At 41.7% G+C, this 15,006-nt stretch overlaps 1 protein-coding gene across 3 annotated transcripts in view; it reads right to left on the bottom strand.

Moving 5' to 3' along the window:
* prdm16 (PR domain containing 16) overlaps nt 1–13,735 on the bottom strand; it is a 167,760-nt gene extending 154,025 nt beyond the window's left edge. For all 3 annotated transcript variants that reach the window (XM_039604745.1, XM_039604744.1, XM_039604746.1), the window contains exon 1: nt 13,475–13,735. In XM_039604745.1, coding sequence (XP_039460679.1) covers nt 13,475–13,511 — 37 coding nt within the window. In that variant the 5' untranslated portion in view covers nt 13,512–13,735. The remainder of the gene's footprint in view (nt 1–13,474) is intronic.
* Nucleotides 13,736–15,006: the final 1,271 nt, after the last annotated feature.

Below are 15,006 nucleotides of genomic sequence, written 5' to 3'. Positions count from 1 at the left end.
ATTTGCTGTTATTTCACCAAAGTACTCTCAGATGTGCTGGGTCGGGTCCTTGCCTTTTGCTGTGGAGGAACTTGGCATCAAAGTTACCTACAATTCTTTAAAAGCAACAACAAATAAAACAAAAACAACAAAAAAAATCCCTCCTGTGAGGTGGGTCATGCCCCGAAAAAACTGTCCAGCTAATGAATTACAAGCTGTTAAAAGAAGGGATGGAAACCATGACACCTAACTTCAATTTAAAATTTTACCTTATATCAAAGAAAATGGTGCAAACATGTGGATCTGAATGCCGCCATTAATGCGTTCACCTCATTGATTAATCATATTTTCCTTTCTTTCCAATGACTTAGAAAAACAGGTAATCTAGCAGAAATCTGAAATAATGGAGATTTAACTTCATGTCCCAGTCTTTTAAGAAAAATTTGAATTTTTACGTCATTAAAAACAAAACGCTGCCGTATATAAAAATTCAAATGAAGCAAAGTCTGACAAGAGGCCAGTAGAAGCCTCACCCACCTGCCTCTTTTGTTTGCTTTGTCATTGCTTAACCATTCTTAAGCACTTACTGCTCTTCAGTGCTGTTGAAAAACAAGATGCCTCTGTCAGTTATGCGCATGTGTGCCTGCGGTCATCGAAGTGAACTTTTACTGCATTCAGGAAAATGAAGAGAAACTGATTTGCAAAGCCAATTGAAACAGCACAGAAATAACAGTAACAGCCCGTGGAATCCACCCCCAAACTTAACCAACATGCAGGTCCTTGAGTGCAAACATTTGTTTGGAACAACATCTTCCTAATTAAAACTGCTTAATTGGCATGTCTGGAAACCTCAAGAACTCTGAGTCGAACGGTCAGCATGGACAGACAAAAACCGCAGAAGTGGCCGTTTCAACCACTCATAAAACACAATTCCGAAACTGGATCTTCCTCTTTCCTTTTCTGTTTTCGAAAAAGAGGATGTGGCTAGACTTGATGAGGAGAGAGGTGGAAAGTGAGGGAGACATAAGGCTTGGGAAGCCTCTCCTTAAACCAAACTTAGAAATTCTAATTATGTCATTTCAGACTTTAAAGATAGTCTGCCTGATTAAAATTTTGAGGCCACCGTTTCGTCAATCAGTGTGAACACAGAGTATCGCTTGTACCAAAGCCCTAATAAAACCTTTTGTGTCCCAAGATTAATGCTCTTCTACAGCAGTTACAATACATGCACACCCTATTAACAAAAAAAGTTCTGGCATGCATCAAAGATTACAAACTGAAAGTGAATCCAACTGTGGAATTTCCTTTAAATGCAAGGATTATCCACCATCCATCACCCAACGTCCCAATGACTGCTTATTTGGTTACGACAGACCCGGAAGAGGCAGCCCAGTTCGTGGCATCGCTCGAGTCCTGTAGGTGATGATGTGTGATCTCTTCAGGGAAGGGCAGCAACAGTAAGTTGCTTAGAAGGGCCAGACTAGAAAGCTGGTGATGTTTTAGAGCAGATGTAATTGCCAGCAAAAGAAAGTAGCACTAAATCTCTCATGAGTCGTAAAACTCTATAACTATAATAGCTGTTCATGTGACAAATAGGGAATCAAAAATTCTCAATTCCAATCTCTGTTCACTTTGATGTGAACCAAATAAATGATTGAGCAATATTTTTTTCCCCATCTTAGCTCAGTTTACATCCATCAGAAGCCAGCTGAAGTATTTCTTAAGCTAGCATGGGGCCTTACATCAAACTCAAACCCATGTAGCATTAAAGTCTGCAAGCTAAGCCCAGTTTTACAAACCAAAACCAAATTCTGCCACACAAGTGTAACTGGTCTGGGTGTGTGCAGCTCGCAGTGCCACCCCTAGCTTCTGTGTGTGTCTTTTCTTTGTTGAATGGAGGGTTAAGTGTGTGTGTGTGTGTGTGTGTGTGTGTGTGTGTGTGTGTGTGTGTGTGTGTGTGTGTGTGTGTGTGCACTTGTGTGCACTTGTGTGCACTTGTGTGTTTCTTGACTGGAAAGAGTAAAAAAAAAGTGCCGTGAGTATTTTAATCTCTCCTTCCTGTAAAGTCACATGTGATTATGTGATATCCAACAGTTCAGAATCAGGTTATTCAACTCTAAATGACAGCGCTCTTATCTCTGGACTGTGTCTATAGGTGAACCTTTTCCAGCATGGAGAATATAAAGTTAATATAGGCTGAGCACTTTGCCTTTGGGACACTGAGCATCACACAGACGCATGCTTGTAATAGAGCTATTTGTTTTCCTCAGAAAGCTGTCCAAACGCTCTCGCTGGGATCACTCGACTGCACAAAGGCCAGCTATGAATTGGTCAAATCCATTGAGATTGGTCATTGATTAGGCCTATGGCTATAGGGGCACAAATATGCAACTAAATTAGATATTGGTGCTTGTGTGTGCGGACAGCTGTGAGCGTGCATGCGTGCATTGCTGTTGCACTGAAATCCACTTAACCTGCGTCCGCTTCTGATGAAGTTTTATAAACCGTGAACTTCCAAATGAAATATCAGTCTTAAACCTCTTCTGAGCAAAACAACCATTCACTTCAATAAGAGCATTAATAGTACAGTTTTTTGTTAGATTGTATAAGTTCATCATGATCATGATTTAGACGCCATGATCTAGGTAAGCCACTAGTTTTCCACCAGTCTTCCTTAAACATGTTTTAATATAATAATATGAATATATAATAGTAAACATACACATCTCACAAAACATATAATGGACTATAGATAACTTTCTCCTGCCCCTTCTCATCTATTTCACTTCTTCCTCACATCCGCTGCCCTTCCTCTTCAACATCTCCCTTTTCAACAAGAGCGGTTTGCCGGGGTCAGAAAGCAATTTAAAACCTCTATTAATGAGAGTCAGTGAGAGAGAAAGAAAGCGAGAGAAGTGAGAGAAGAAGAAGTTAAAAGAAGGGAGAGAGAGATAGATGAGGTAGTGGGGCGGAGAGGAGAAGAGGATGAGGAAGGAGGCAGGGGGGTAGTCTGGGGTGTCAGCCATCAAAGCAGACCAGGAGAAAAGAAGGCCAGGTGCTGTTTGTGGGAATGTGCCGTCCATGGTTCCAGGGACCAGGGAGCTAAGGAGGGGGAGGTGGGGGCACGGTGGTAATTAGCCAAGCCTGGAGGAGAGAGAGGGCCCTTGAGGGCCCGCGGGGATAGCCCCTCCGAGAGGATACCATTTGCACTTCTACAGGAGCCGCCAGCCCCGGGCCACAAAGAAGGGGAAAAGGGGAACTATGGCATCCTTTATCAGGCCGGACAAAGACGCCGCATCTTTTCAAAGGGGACCGGAGAGAGAGAGAAACTCCAGTGTTCCAAAGAAGGAGGGGAGAAATAGGAAAAGAGAAGAAAAGAAAGAATCTTAGGACCGGTCAGGAGAGAGACAGAGGGAGAGATGCCAGTGTGTGGGTTGCAAAGCGAGACAGGAGGTTACGGTCATACCGTGACCCAGTCGCTCCTTTGAGACATCAGAAATTCACTAATGTCCCACACACGCTTAGATAACACACAGGCACAAGTATATTCCCAGCGCATGGCAACAAAAACAAAACAAAAATGGCATCACGTTGTTTGTAAACGCTATCATATTCCAACTCAGCTAACATCACTTTCAAGATGTGAATTAGAAAATGTATCCTTAACCGAAACAACACTTTGTCTTAAAAGAGGCAAGTCAGTTTGCTCTCTCGCTTCTTCTCATGGCAGCTAAGTAGAGGCAGTGGATAAGGAGCGAAAACGGCCACCCTACCTCTGACATTATCTGGGAATCTTAAGAGTTTTGCCCTCTTGTAGAGCGACGGAAAGTGAAGGTCACTGACATTACTTTTACCTATTACCTTTGGAGAAGGGCTGCACAAGGGGGTGAATAGTAGCCATTGAAGCTATGAGGTTTTGTGCTCCCTGTTTGAGAGCAGCCTGACAGCCTTAGCTGAATAGGGGCCAGGGGTCAGACAGGTCATGTGATAAGGCATTTCAGACCTGCATGTAGGGCCCCAGACTGAAGAGGCCTGAAAAAATCTCAAGACCCCCCCCCTCCCTTCACTGTGTCTCTTCTCCTCCTTTCTTTCCCCTTTCCTCTCTGTCCCCTCTCTCTCGCTCCCTTGCTCTCTCTGGACACAAAATGCCATTTGTTGTCCGTCAGTCAGTAGCGCAGAGCCCGGGTCGGGCCCGGCGCTGAAAGCTCCATTCACACACCCTCTCACCCAGGGATGTTTTTGCAATTCAATATTTTCACACGCAGGCAGCTTCATCGTTACTTTGGAACCGTACACTTGGCAGGATGAGGCTGGGGGCCTCTGGGACAGAGGGGCTGAGAGGTGGAGGAGAGGGGTCAGCACAGAGGAATCCTAGTGTCAGGAGGGGACGGGCCTACGCCAGTTAATGGGCCATCTTGAAATGTTTTAGCCAAGACCCCTCCAACACCTACGCGCACACACACAAACAAGTGTGCACTCACTCGCGAACGATAGCACACACATTCCACCCTACTCATCGCTTCACAACCAATCTGACTCCAGGTTAACAAGGACGGCTCTTATTTCCTTCATCAAAATCTCTGCGCTAATATAGTCACACTATCCCGCCAGGAAAAGATTGTTTTTTTTCACTCACACCACACTGCATCTTTCTAGCCCACATCTCAAATACACAGGGCAGACCAAGCCATAACCAAAATACAATGGTTATATGTGTTTTTGGGAAAAGCGCATAACCACACTCAGAAAGCCCAACATGGGTTTCATTTCATGTTTCAAGGCTCACGCAAGAAACAGAAAATGGATCAAAAAACACAGAGCAGTCGAGAACAAACGTAGGTGCTTCGTGTAAAGATGCTTTTCACCAAACCATTCCGTGAGATTTATTCCAATTTCACAACTGTAACACCAAAAGATTTGTTTAACATACAGAGTGACTGAGGTAAATTGGCGGGGGGGGGCTGCACTAATATATTTATCCCGCGCACCACACTCTACTTAATGAAATTAAACCACACCAATCGTGGCCCTTTGTCTCTGGGGAATTCAGTAATCAACATGCCACCAGTTTTCATTTTGTATGAAAATAAATGGCAGCTGGTGATATGGGCCTAATTGTGTTGCATCAGGGAGGAGCTGGGTGAGAAAAGAAACTTGCAGCAGCGATGTAGTGGAGCCAATTTTCATGGACAGGAGTGCTCAGGAGAGGTGGTCAAATAAGCAGAGGCATTCATCTGGGAACTGCTACCCAGCTTCCACTCTCTCCTCCTCTCCCTCCTCTTTGTTCTATCCATCATACTCACAGAGAAAGTTAGGAAAGTATGAAACAAATAGAGAATCGGTGAGCCCTATGCGCCAGAGCCTGGCAGGGTCACTGGATAATGACAGCTCAATTACTGTGAATCTCCATGTACAACCCCCGCCTCTCATAATACAATCCACACCCGCCCCACCCAGCATGACAAATTTGTCAAACGCACCAAAACGATGGGCCTGACAGTGTAATCGCTAACCGTCCCAACCGACATGAAAGAGGTCTTTATCTGGCCAAATCAAAGAACCTGATCTCTGAGAGAAAAAGGGTGGGGGGGCTGACCAGAGAGGAGAAATGTCCCGCTCGGCCCCCGCGAGACATGGAGATGTCTCTAATCCCCTTTAATGAGACACTGCTTGCCCATCTTTGTGGTAATGACGAACCACAGTGAGAAAGACAGCGAGGAGGAGGAGGGAGGGAGGGAGCAGGAGAGATAGAAGTGGAGATGGAGCCAAGGCTTTGAACTGGCGGTCTTATGAAAGGGGAAGCAAGCAGTGGGAGTTTAGAGCCACACTGCCTCTACACATCACTGTTTGTTTCCAAAGACAGGCAAACAGCCCAGGGGACAGAGCAGTTTGTCTGCTTATCATATCAGAACAGGATGAACCATCATCAGCTGTGCCGGACTGGGACTTGAAATAGACAGCATGTGTTTGCATGAGTATGTGTGAGTATGTGTGAGTATGGAGGCACGAGCTACGATTCAGACAAAGAGAAGAAGAAAACTGGAAAATGAAGTGCCACATTTCTTTGTGATCACTAAATGCATTTTTATGCTCATTTTTATGCTGGTTTTGTGTCACCTTGTCATTACATTGTACTGATGGCTGATGGTAGGTCACACCAATAGCTCATTTCAAGATCCTGCATATTAGTAGCAGTATTAGTTTTCATGCATTTGCAGTGCATAGGTACACTCTATATCTATATATGGCAAATGGATCACACAATATACCAAAATATTGATTTAAAATATGCTTTAGTACACTGCATTTGAAAAAGCTCTGTATGTATATACAGAAAAAGTTCAGTGACTGTTTCTTTTTTGGAAATTCGCCATTACAACTGCTGAATCCTTAATTTGGATCACAAAAAGTAGCCGATCATATGTCGTCTCCTTGCGATTAAAGATCTGGCAATATTGAAATAATATAGCACACAATGGAAACAGCTTTGCAGTGAGCAGAGAGCATGGAGTAAATTAAAGTGAAAGCAACATAAAGGTCAGTTCATGAATGGATAAAAGGGAAAGGAGATGTAGAATTGGAAAGAAGTGAGTGGGAATGAGGGAGAAAGTGCGAGGGTTAATACCAAACAAATCAGGATTAGACTCAGATAAGACTAGTCACAATGTTGAGCAATCCCTGGGATATCACAGTGCAAGGGGGAATCATGAGGGCTGTTAGCACACACTAATTAGGGAGTCGACACATTTGCCCCCTTGTTTTGCAAACAACACACACTGTTTAGCAGTGGGTGGTACACAATCACACAAGACACTCATAGAGCTAATCATTTAGCGTTAATCAGCATCCTCGGAAGTAAAGATGGGATATTTCCAATGGGATGATTCCAGCAGTCGTGATGTATTTTTAATACTCTAGACATGACCCACCAGTGGCTGGACATAATTTGATAAGCAACCATGGGTCAAGATAAAATGCTCTTTACTTCAGGCCTTTCGTATTTTTTTCACCTCATTTTCATTAACACATATGACTCATTCTGTTCAGTTATTTTTACCAAGATCCCTGCCCCCATCTGCAGGCTGAAAACAAAAAGCATAAGAAGAGACAAAAAAACAGGGGGCTGAAAAGAACAGGAAAAAGTGAACATCAGCACTATATCTGAAACCCTCTCAGGCATGTCAGATTCCCCACTACAAAGTGATTTGGAGACTGTTGTTTTTCTAAACATGGCAGATGAGGTCACAGCGCAAGTGGACAAACAGACATTTTTGCCATCTGAATATGGTGAGGTAAACGTATCAATAAAATGAATGGGATTTGGAGCCATGTGCAAGAGCTTAATAAAATGGTATTTGTATATCAACTCAAAATTTGACTTGGTCAGCAACGAAGCGGAAAAAGATGCACGGAGCTAAAATTTGTGTGAGTGTGTATACGTGTGCGTGTGTGTGTGTGTGTCTCAGTGTGAGAGCGCCTGCGTGTGTCCAGGTGCCCACCCATCGCTGTGCCAGACTTGGCCAAGGTCAAAGCTCCAAACAGTGACAGGACCTCCAATAACTGTACAAAATGGTGCGCACACTGATTCCCACACACTTGCACGCATTTAGTCAGCCAACAGTGCCGGCTCCTGCTGTTTGGATGACATTTACACTCAACCTTTCTAGTTTGTGATTGATTGGGGTTAAAGCATACCAATGCACAAAAAATCTGTCACCACTGAGGTGTGTGTGTGTGTGTAAGTGTGACCAGGCGGGATCCATCTGCATTATACTGTATGCATGGCTTCAGTGCGTGCTTGTGTATGTGTCACTGGAAAGCAGGGAACTATGAAAGGCAAGTCAAATGTTTCAAAGCAAGTCTTCAGTGAAACCCAGTCAACAGCGAGGAGTCACTGGGACTTCACTACTCCGCTAAAACTATACCAATAATTCTGCTAAAATGAAGCAGAAGCCATTTATTGTCATTCTGAGAACCCAAACCAAATCAATGTCTTTGTTTCTGTCTCTTTTGTGCAGATTGAAATAATACACTAGATAAGAAGGTATTTATTGGCCATATATAAAATTAAGCCAACACAAGCTTTTCATTTGAAGTGATATCAAGATAGCTCGAAGGTAATGCGATAGGGAGTGCTGTAGTACGTGCTGGGGATCACTTGGTCAAATGATGGATGTGACATTCAAATGTTAGAATAGAAGTAAATAAAAAAACAATGACGAAAGGGGCGAACAAGTAATTTCATCCTCATAATTGCTGAAAGACAGAAGAAGGCTTTCTGTAATTTGTTTGATTCACGTGTTATTTCATTATCCACTTTATTACATTTTTTTTTACATTTTATGGCAGTTGCCCTTGACCAGATTGGAGTCTCTGTTTTCCAGTGAACACTTGGCCAAAACAGCAGCAGCAAATTCATAAGACTAACTGACTGAATAACAATAAAAGCATTTCTCCTGAGACACTGTTTCACTGTTGAGCTGGGAAAAGGAGGAACCAAAAACAGTCCGAGGAAAAAAAGAACCATAAAATACTGTATATAATAACTGATATACTTGAAGTTCGATAAATTATTCTATTAAAAGCATTACAGCTGTAGTAAATCATAGCTTAAATCATCAGTTAATCATTTGTTTACTTATCACCTGTGTGTATTCCTGGCACAGGTGCGAGAGATCATATAAGTTTTCTTTCTAAGCTCAATGCAGACTTGCGGGAACGGTTACATAAAAACTATTTTCACCATAGGAATCAAATGGTGACCATATGTTACTCCATGAGACTCAAGACGAGACACTGAACGGACCATAACCATGACCTTGTCCTAACTTCGACTAGAGAAGCTTCCTCTGCAACAAATTAATATGTTACAAACATGCAAAAATCACAGATGAGTCACACATAAATCTTTGTTGGCTTTCTAACTGTCAGTTGTAAAGCTACTCCTTTCAAAGGACATCATACAGTGTGTTCTGGTTACACAGTTACATGTCAATACAAAAGCATTTTACTAAATGCATATGGACAAAAATTATCATAAAAGGAAATAAACATGGAAAACCAGTCAGAACCTCCCTCCTCACGACATGCACGAATCTGCAATCTGCACATGTACACACTCAAAATGAGGAAATGACATCCAAATCCAAAACTTCTATAATCAAGTACTTATGTAGGAAACGTGGCCTCGCCAAGTGTGGACTGATGCAATTAGTCAGGCTACACAATTTTTCAATCATTCAGAAATTGACACAAATGGTCCTAAAATCAGTCCAAATGCTCAGATCAAAATCCCCCAAAACCATATAAAATAAAATAAATTGAAAACTATATTGAAAACTTCACTTTAGAAATCACTGCAAAGCATGTCATCCTCATAACAAGGTGGTGAACAATGTCTGTAACAGAAAAAAAAATAGGCTGTAGTATGCAGAAGTAGCAAGGTCTGCACATTTCGTCGACAGCCAAACGGTGATGCCTGAATCGGTGCTGCAAAGATCATTCACATCATCACACATGAATGCAAATGGGCTCTATGGAACCACAAGAATCTCAAGTTTCCCTCCCTGTTTTAGCTATGCACGGTCTGCAGCAATAAAGCAAAGATCTCACAGGTATTTTTATTTCACAATTTATCCAGCGTTACTGACATTCAGCATAAACAAATGTCTCTGTGGGTACTGTAAATGCACTGAAAGTGATTTTGCCAGAATTCATAAAGGAACAGATAAAAATCTGTAATTATTCTCAAACCATCAAAATAACAGTCATTAACAATATTTGTCTGCACTAACTGACCGGTGCACTTCAAAATAAAAGCAACTAAAACTGAGATTTACAGTTTCATAAAAGTAACCCCCCCCCCCCACACACACACACACACGCACACAAAAAGAAAGAAAGAAAGAAAGAAAGAAAATCTTGCTACTGTGGATTTCCTCTGCATTTGATGATCCTATCATTTTTATGTCCAGGCTCTAATCTGTGAACATGAAGGAGTGCTATCTGACACATATTACCGCTGCATAGCAGTAACATATTGGGTCCCTGAACGTTTAGCCAGAAGTTCAACATAGCTACCATTGTTGGTTTTAAAGTGTTATGGGTTGGGTTTTATTACTTCTGTCAAAACATCAGAAGCTGTTGAGCCAGGCCAAGTTCATGACTGGGAGTCCATCTAATAAGGGGCCTTTAACACGAAGATCAATAGGATATCTTGCGATTAGTACATGATAGAAAGAGACAGAGACAGGCCGTGAGAGAGGAAAGCTGTCTGAAATTGTGCACATCTTTCCAAACACAAAATCACAAAAGCAAGACTGTACAAAAACAAGAATTATTTTCTGATTATGCAGAAGATTAAAATCGGTGTAGAAAATCGATAATCTGCGTAAATTCACTGGCTTTCCATTTCACCATAAGTGAGAAAGCACACGGTTCTTTTTTAATTACCTTTTTTAGCGCAGTAGAGGAAGAGAACAGCGCGTGCGTGTTTATGTATTGCTCTCACCTGTGTACTAAAAAAAAAATACCTGAAAATAAATGTACGCCCACTCAACCGGAAGTCTTAATTGATGAAAAAAAAAAAAAAAACCCACACACACAATTTAACGCTACATGTGGACCCCTAAGAATACCACAATAAAACCGCCGCAAGGTGTTAAACATTTCAAACACAATCAGCCTTCTGTAGCGCGCACGGACACACACACACACATACTCACGCATAACCTCATCGTGAATAACGCCAAAAGCAATTATATTGTCACTTTGCGTCTTTATTCTCAGCTAGATTGGCTGTATTGATTTTTTAGTTTTTTAAGATAACAAGAGGCCAAGTCCCATATCAAATCCGTTCCGTTCGATAAAATGAGATGTGGCGTTAAGGCTCGAGTGTTTCCATGGAGTCATTCACTAGTTAAGAAAAAAGTTAAATTAAATTAAATAAAAATCAAAGCTTAGAATAGACTGTTTAATATTTTTAATAAAAAAATTAATAAATACAATAGACGTTGATCTCAAATTAAAAGTTGCACCTTTTCATATAATATTCAGCAAAAAAAAAAAAATCTGAGGAACAGAAAGTAAAACCATTTTTTCCTAAAAACAAAACACAAAAACACTCATCAACACTTTAATGCTGACGCGAAAGTATTATGTCAACACACCAGAACTAATACATAGCTTGTTAGAGATCAATGCCACTTTGCATTAAAGCGCTCACATAGTCGTTTTAGGTGAAAAGTTTCTAATATCGTGGCCTTTAATGTGCAGTCGGTGTCCGCGAGAACAATAACATAATAATATAAAAATATTAATAACAATTATAAAACGATAAAACAGCTGCTGCATAATAGCCGTGGGCCTACAGCCTACTGTACTCAGCTGCAGAAGAGAGTGTTTTACCCGAGCATCAAAAAAGGGGGGAACGCACTCCCCCCGCGTCGCATTCAAAAGTTGTGGGCCTGCACGATTTGAATGTTAAGGAAGAACATGATATTTTTCATGCCTTCTGTCTGCTCTGTTTTTCCTACCGCTGCAACACAACAGATTGGAGGCCTGTGAGCTGCAGAGGCTCCCAGTGCTGAGTGCTACAAAGCCAGGTATTTGTGTTCATTAGCACCCGGATCAACAGACTATCAAGGCTGTTTAGAGATCAAGACCAAGTGCAATTACTGGCAATAGGCTGGGTCCTCCACACGTTTAAGTATTTTCACAAAGCAGCCTAGTTTACGTTTTTTCCTTTAACCCATTTTCTTTGAAAAAATAAATAAATTAAAAAAAACATTATGTATATGTATTTCTTGCTTTGTTTTAAACTTGTACGGGAACTTTGTCCTCTCGTGTATGGCAAACGTGTGAAAGTGACACGATAACAACAAGAACACGACTGCAAACTGGGGAGAGGGGAAAATGTTATTGTTTTTATTCTCGTTGTTTTTCCTTTGAAAGAAAGAGCGCTGAAACCCCCTCCCTGAAAATGAATTAAACAGCACTAAAATAGAACAGATTTATTTGGGACGTGTCGTAAGTAAAGCTCTTTTTCCAAAAAAATAAAATAAATAAATAAATACATAAACATTTCATGTCTGTTTCAAATGCTTGGCACGGAGTATTTGGTCTGAAATGACTTTGTTGAAAAGCCTTAATTGCGTCTAATGTGAGGTCGAGGTTCACGCTGAATTAACAGGGAGGGAGGCAAAGTTACAAAGTTTTCTGAAAGGGCCTGGAAACACCCAAATAAAGCACGTCCAACATACGAGACAGCATATTCCTAAAATAATATATTTTTCCCCCATTATAATAAAACAACATACAAACTAGAATGCAAGCTTTCACAAAACCACAGCTCAAGTCACTATGGTTTGGAAGAAAACAAACACCAAGGCAGAAACAAAATAAAATGACAACAGGCCCGCAATAGAAATCGCGATGTTGTGAAGCATTTGTCTTTCAAATGAATTGTGGATAAATAAAGCCGAGTGATCCACGCAGGGCTGTGGAAGCCAAAGTGCATTCATGCAAGAATAAAATCGGCGGTTTAAGTAAATGTAATTCATAAATCAACCCACCAACAACAAACAAATGTCAAACGATAAACATGGTCCATTTCCAACAACAAAGTGCTCATGTTCACACTCACACTAAAAAAAAAGAACCGAATACATGAATTTTCCGTGTGACGCGACCAGCAGCCCACAAAAGTCGTCGTATGGGCGCTCTCAAGACACATTATTGATTGGCATTCCCTCGAGGAGGAAACAGCCTGCTGCTGCAGTCCGGTGGCCTTGGGTTTTGGGACGAAACAAATTAGCGGGAGAGCAATATCTGCTGAGATTTGAGCAGGATCGAATTAAAGAAGAAGAAGAAAAGTCCTTATTAAAATATTGCTCTTTCCTTTCTAAAATCGCATCTCTGCGTCTCAGTTTGCAGGCAAATGAAAGAGTGAGCCCAGGCTCGGTGTGAGCTCTGCAGCGAGCAGCAGAGCAGTGCCACAGCGCCCACTATTTTAAAAGCAGGGAATATTATTTCACAAGACTTGAAACGGCTCTATGAAAAAAAAAAGTTACTATCCATTTCGACAACTTTCTCGGTAGCTTCAGGAGAGGAATCTGCGCCTTCGCGGAAGCCCCCGACAACCGATAAAGAGCAAAAATACGAGATGAGGCTCAATTATGGGAGACAGTGTTTATCTGTGCCTTTTATCGGAGTGTAATCAGCTAAAACACCAGCGGCGTTTCTCATCACACATGAAAACTTTTCTTTTTTGTTGACACTGGAACCAGCGAAGCCAAGACCGCAACATGCAGGGAAACGACACTGAGCGGCCGAAACGGGACATATTTACAGCGGAAAAGTTATTTTTGAACAAAGAGTAGTCCTATCCTCTCTTAAGGATATGGCAAATGACAAGGACACAGTGGACATCTACGGAGAAGGGAGTTTGGAGCCGGTGGGTGAAAGCGATAAGAAGGGGGAAAAAAATAAGACCTACTTTTGGCCAGTTTTCTCGCCCTCGCCTTGGATCTCATCTTGTCGGCTTGTAGATTCCTCTCGTCGTCCTCCGTGAGCCCAGAAGCAGCAACAACACTATCTTCATCTCACCAGCATTGTCAGTTGTGATACCTTCGCACATGCGCACAGGCCATTCAATCTGACACCCTCGCCGGGGCCAAAAAACTTTCCAATGTATTCATCATCATCACTTTTTTTTTGTCCTATCGTCTCCCCTTTAGATCACTTATCTCTTCCCCTCCTCCTCTTCCTCCTCCTCCTCCTGCTCTCTCTTCACCATCTCACCTTCCCACCCTCCCTCCCCCTTACCATCCCCTTACCCCTCCACCCCCCCACCCACCCCCCTCTCACCCCTCCACCCGCCCCATTCAGCTCCTGCCAGCACCCTCTTGGATTTTTACCCCCTTTAACAGCGACTGCTTGGTTTTCTCCAGCACAGCGGTGAGCGCAGTGAGGTATGGTGGCGAGGTCAAGGTCGTATTGTAATACTGGAATTACATTTTTTAATATAATTTGATCATTATTACAGTATTTATAATTAACATAAAATATTATTTTGTTGTTTTTGTTCCTGTTTATTTAAATGGGGTTTTTTTCGTGCTATAAAAACTACTTTCTTAATTTAAAGACTTACAGAAACTTTGTGTTTAGGCTGTTGCCGCTACTGATACCTCAGCGTGTGTTGCTGGAGCTGCAGAGGTTATTTTTAACTTCATTAATTCACACGCACACGTAAACAGGTCCAAGGCTCGAGCTCGATTGTGGTTGCAACTTTACAAGCTTACAAGCTATGATTTGTGTGTGTGTGTGTGTGTGTGTGTGTGTGTGTGTGTGTGTGTGTGTGTGTGTGTGTGTGTGTGTGTGTGTGTGTGTAAGAACCATGTTGCCCTCAGGACAAGCAGCGGCCAGCAGCTGTTTGACGCATGCACGGCGCCTCCACCAGCAGAGTCCTACCGGAGAGACGTCCATGCTTTCTTTCTTTTTTTTCTTTTTTCTTTCTTTCTTTTGTTTCCTTCTGTGTTCACATTTGTAACAGCCGTGCTGCTTATTTCTTGGATAACTTTCTATGTCCACAGTTAGCAACAACCGTGCGCACACTGCTTTGGCAGATCACCTGAACGCAGGTAGCCAGATTGCAGGCTTTCTTTTTGCAGCTGTGACTTTTGCCTTGCACCTGTTTGTTTGTTTGCTCCAGGCAGAGGAAGACCGTCTTTACGTTACGTGCATCCAGCAGATCGATGTAAGGACTCAAAGGTAAAGTTTAGATCTCTGTTCTCGACAAAAGAATCTGCTCAAACACAGCTACATTCAGCACAACATTTTCTTAACTTGTTAATGTACAATTCAGAAAACAAACTGCATTTACACGAGACATTTTGTTAGACGGTGTAGTTTTATTACAACAATTTTACCATCTTTGTTATTATTATTATTATTATTATTATTATTATTAATATTATTATTATTATTATTATCATCATTATTACATAATATTATTACATTGAATCAAAC

Source organism: Oreochromis aureus, linkage group 20, assembly GCF_013358895.1.
Source record: "Oreochromis aureus strain Israel breed Guangdong linkage group 20, ZZ_aureus, whole genome shotgun sequence".
Taxonomy (NCBI): domain Eukaryota; kingdom Metazoa; phylum Chordata; class Actinopteri; order Cichliformes; family Cichlidae; genus Oreochromis; species Oreochromis aureus.
Note: the sequence above shows the minus strand (reverse complement) of the source record. Positions and strands in the feature narration are given on the sequence as shown.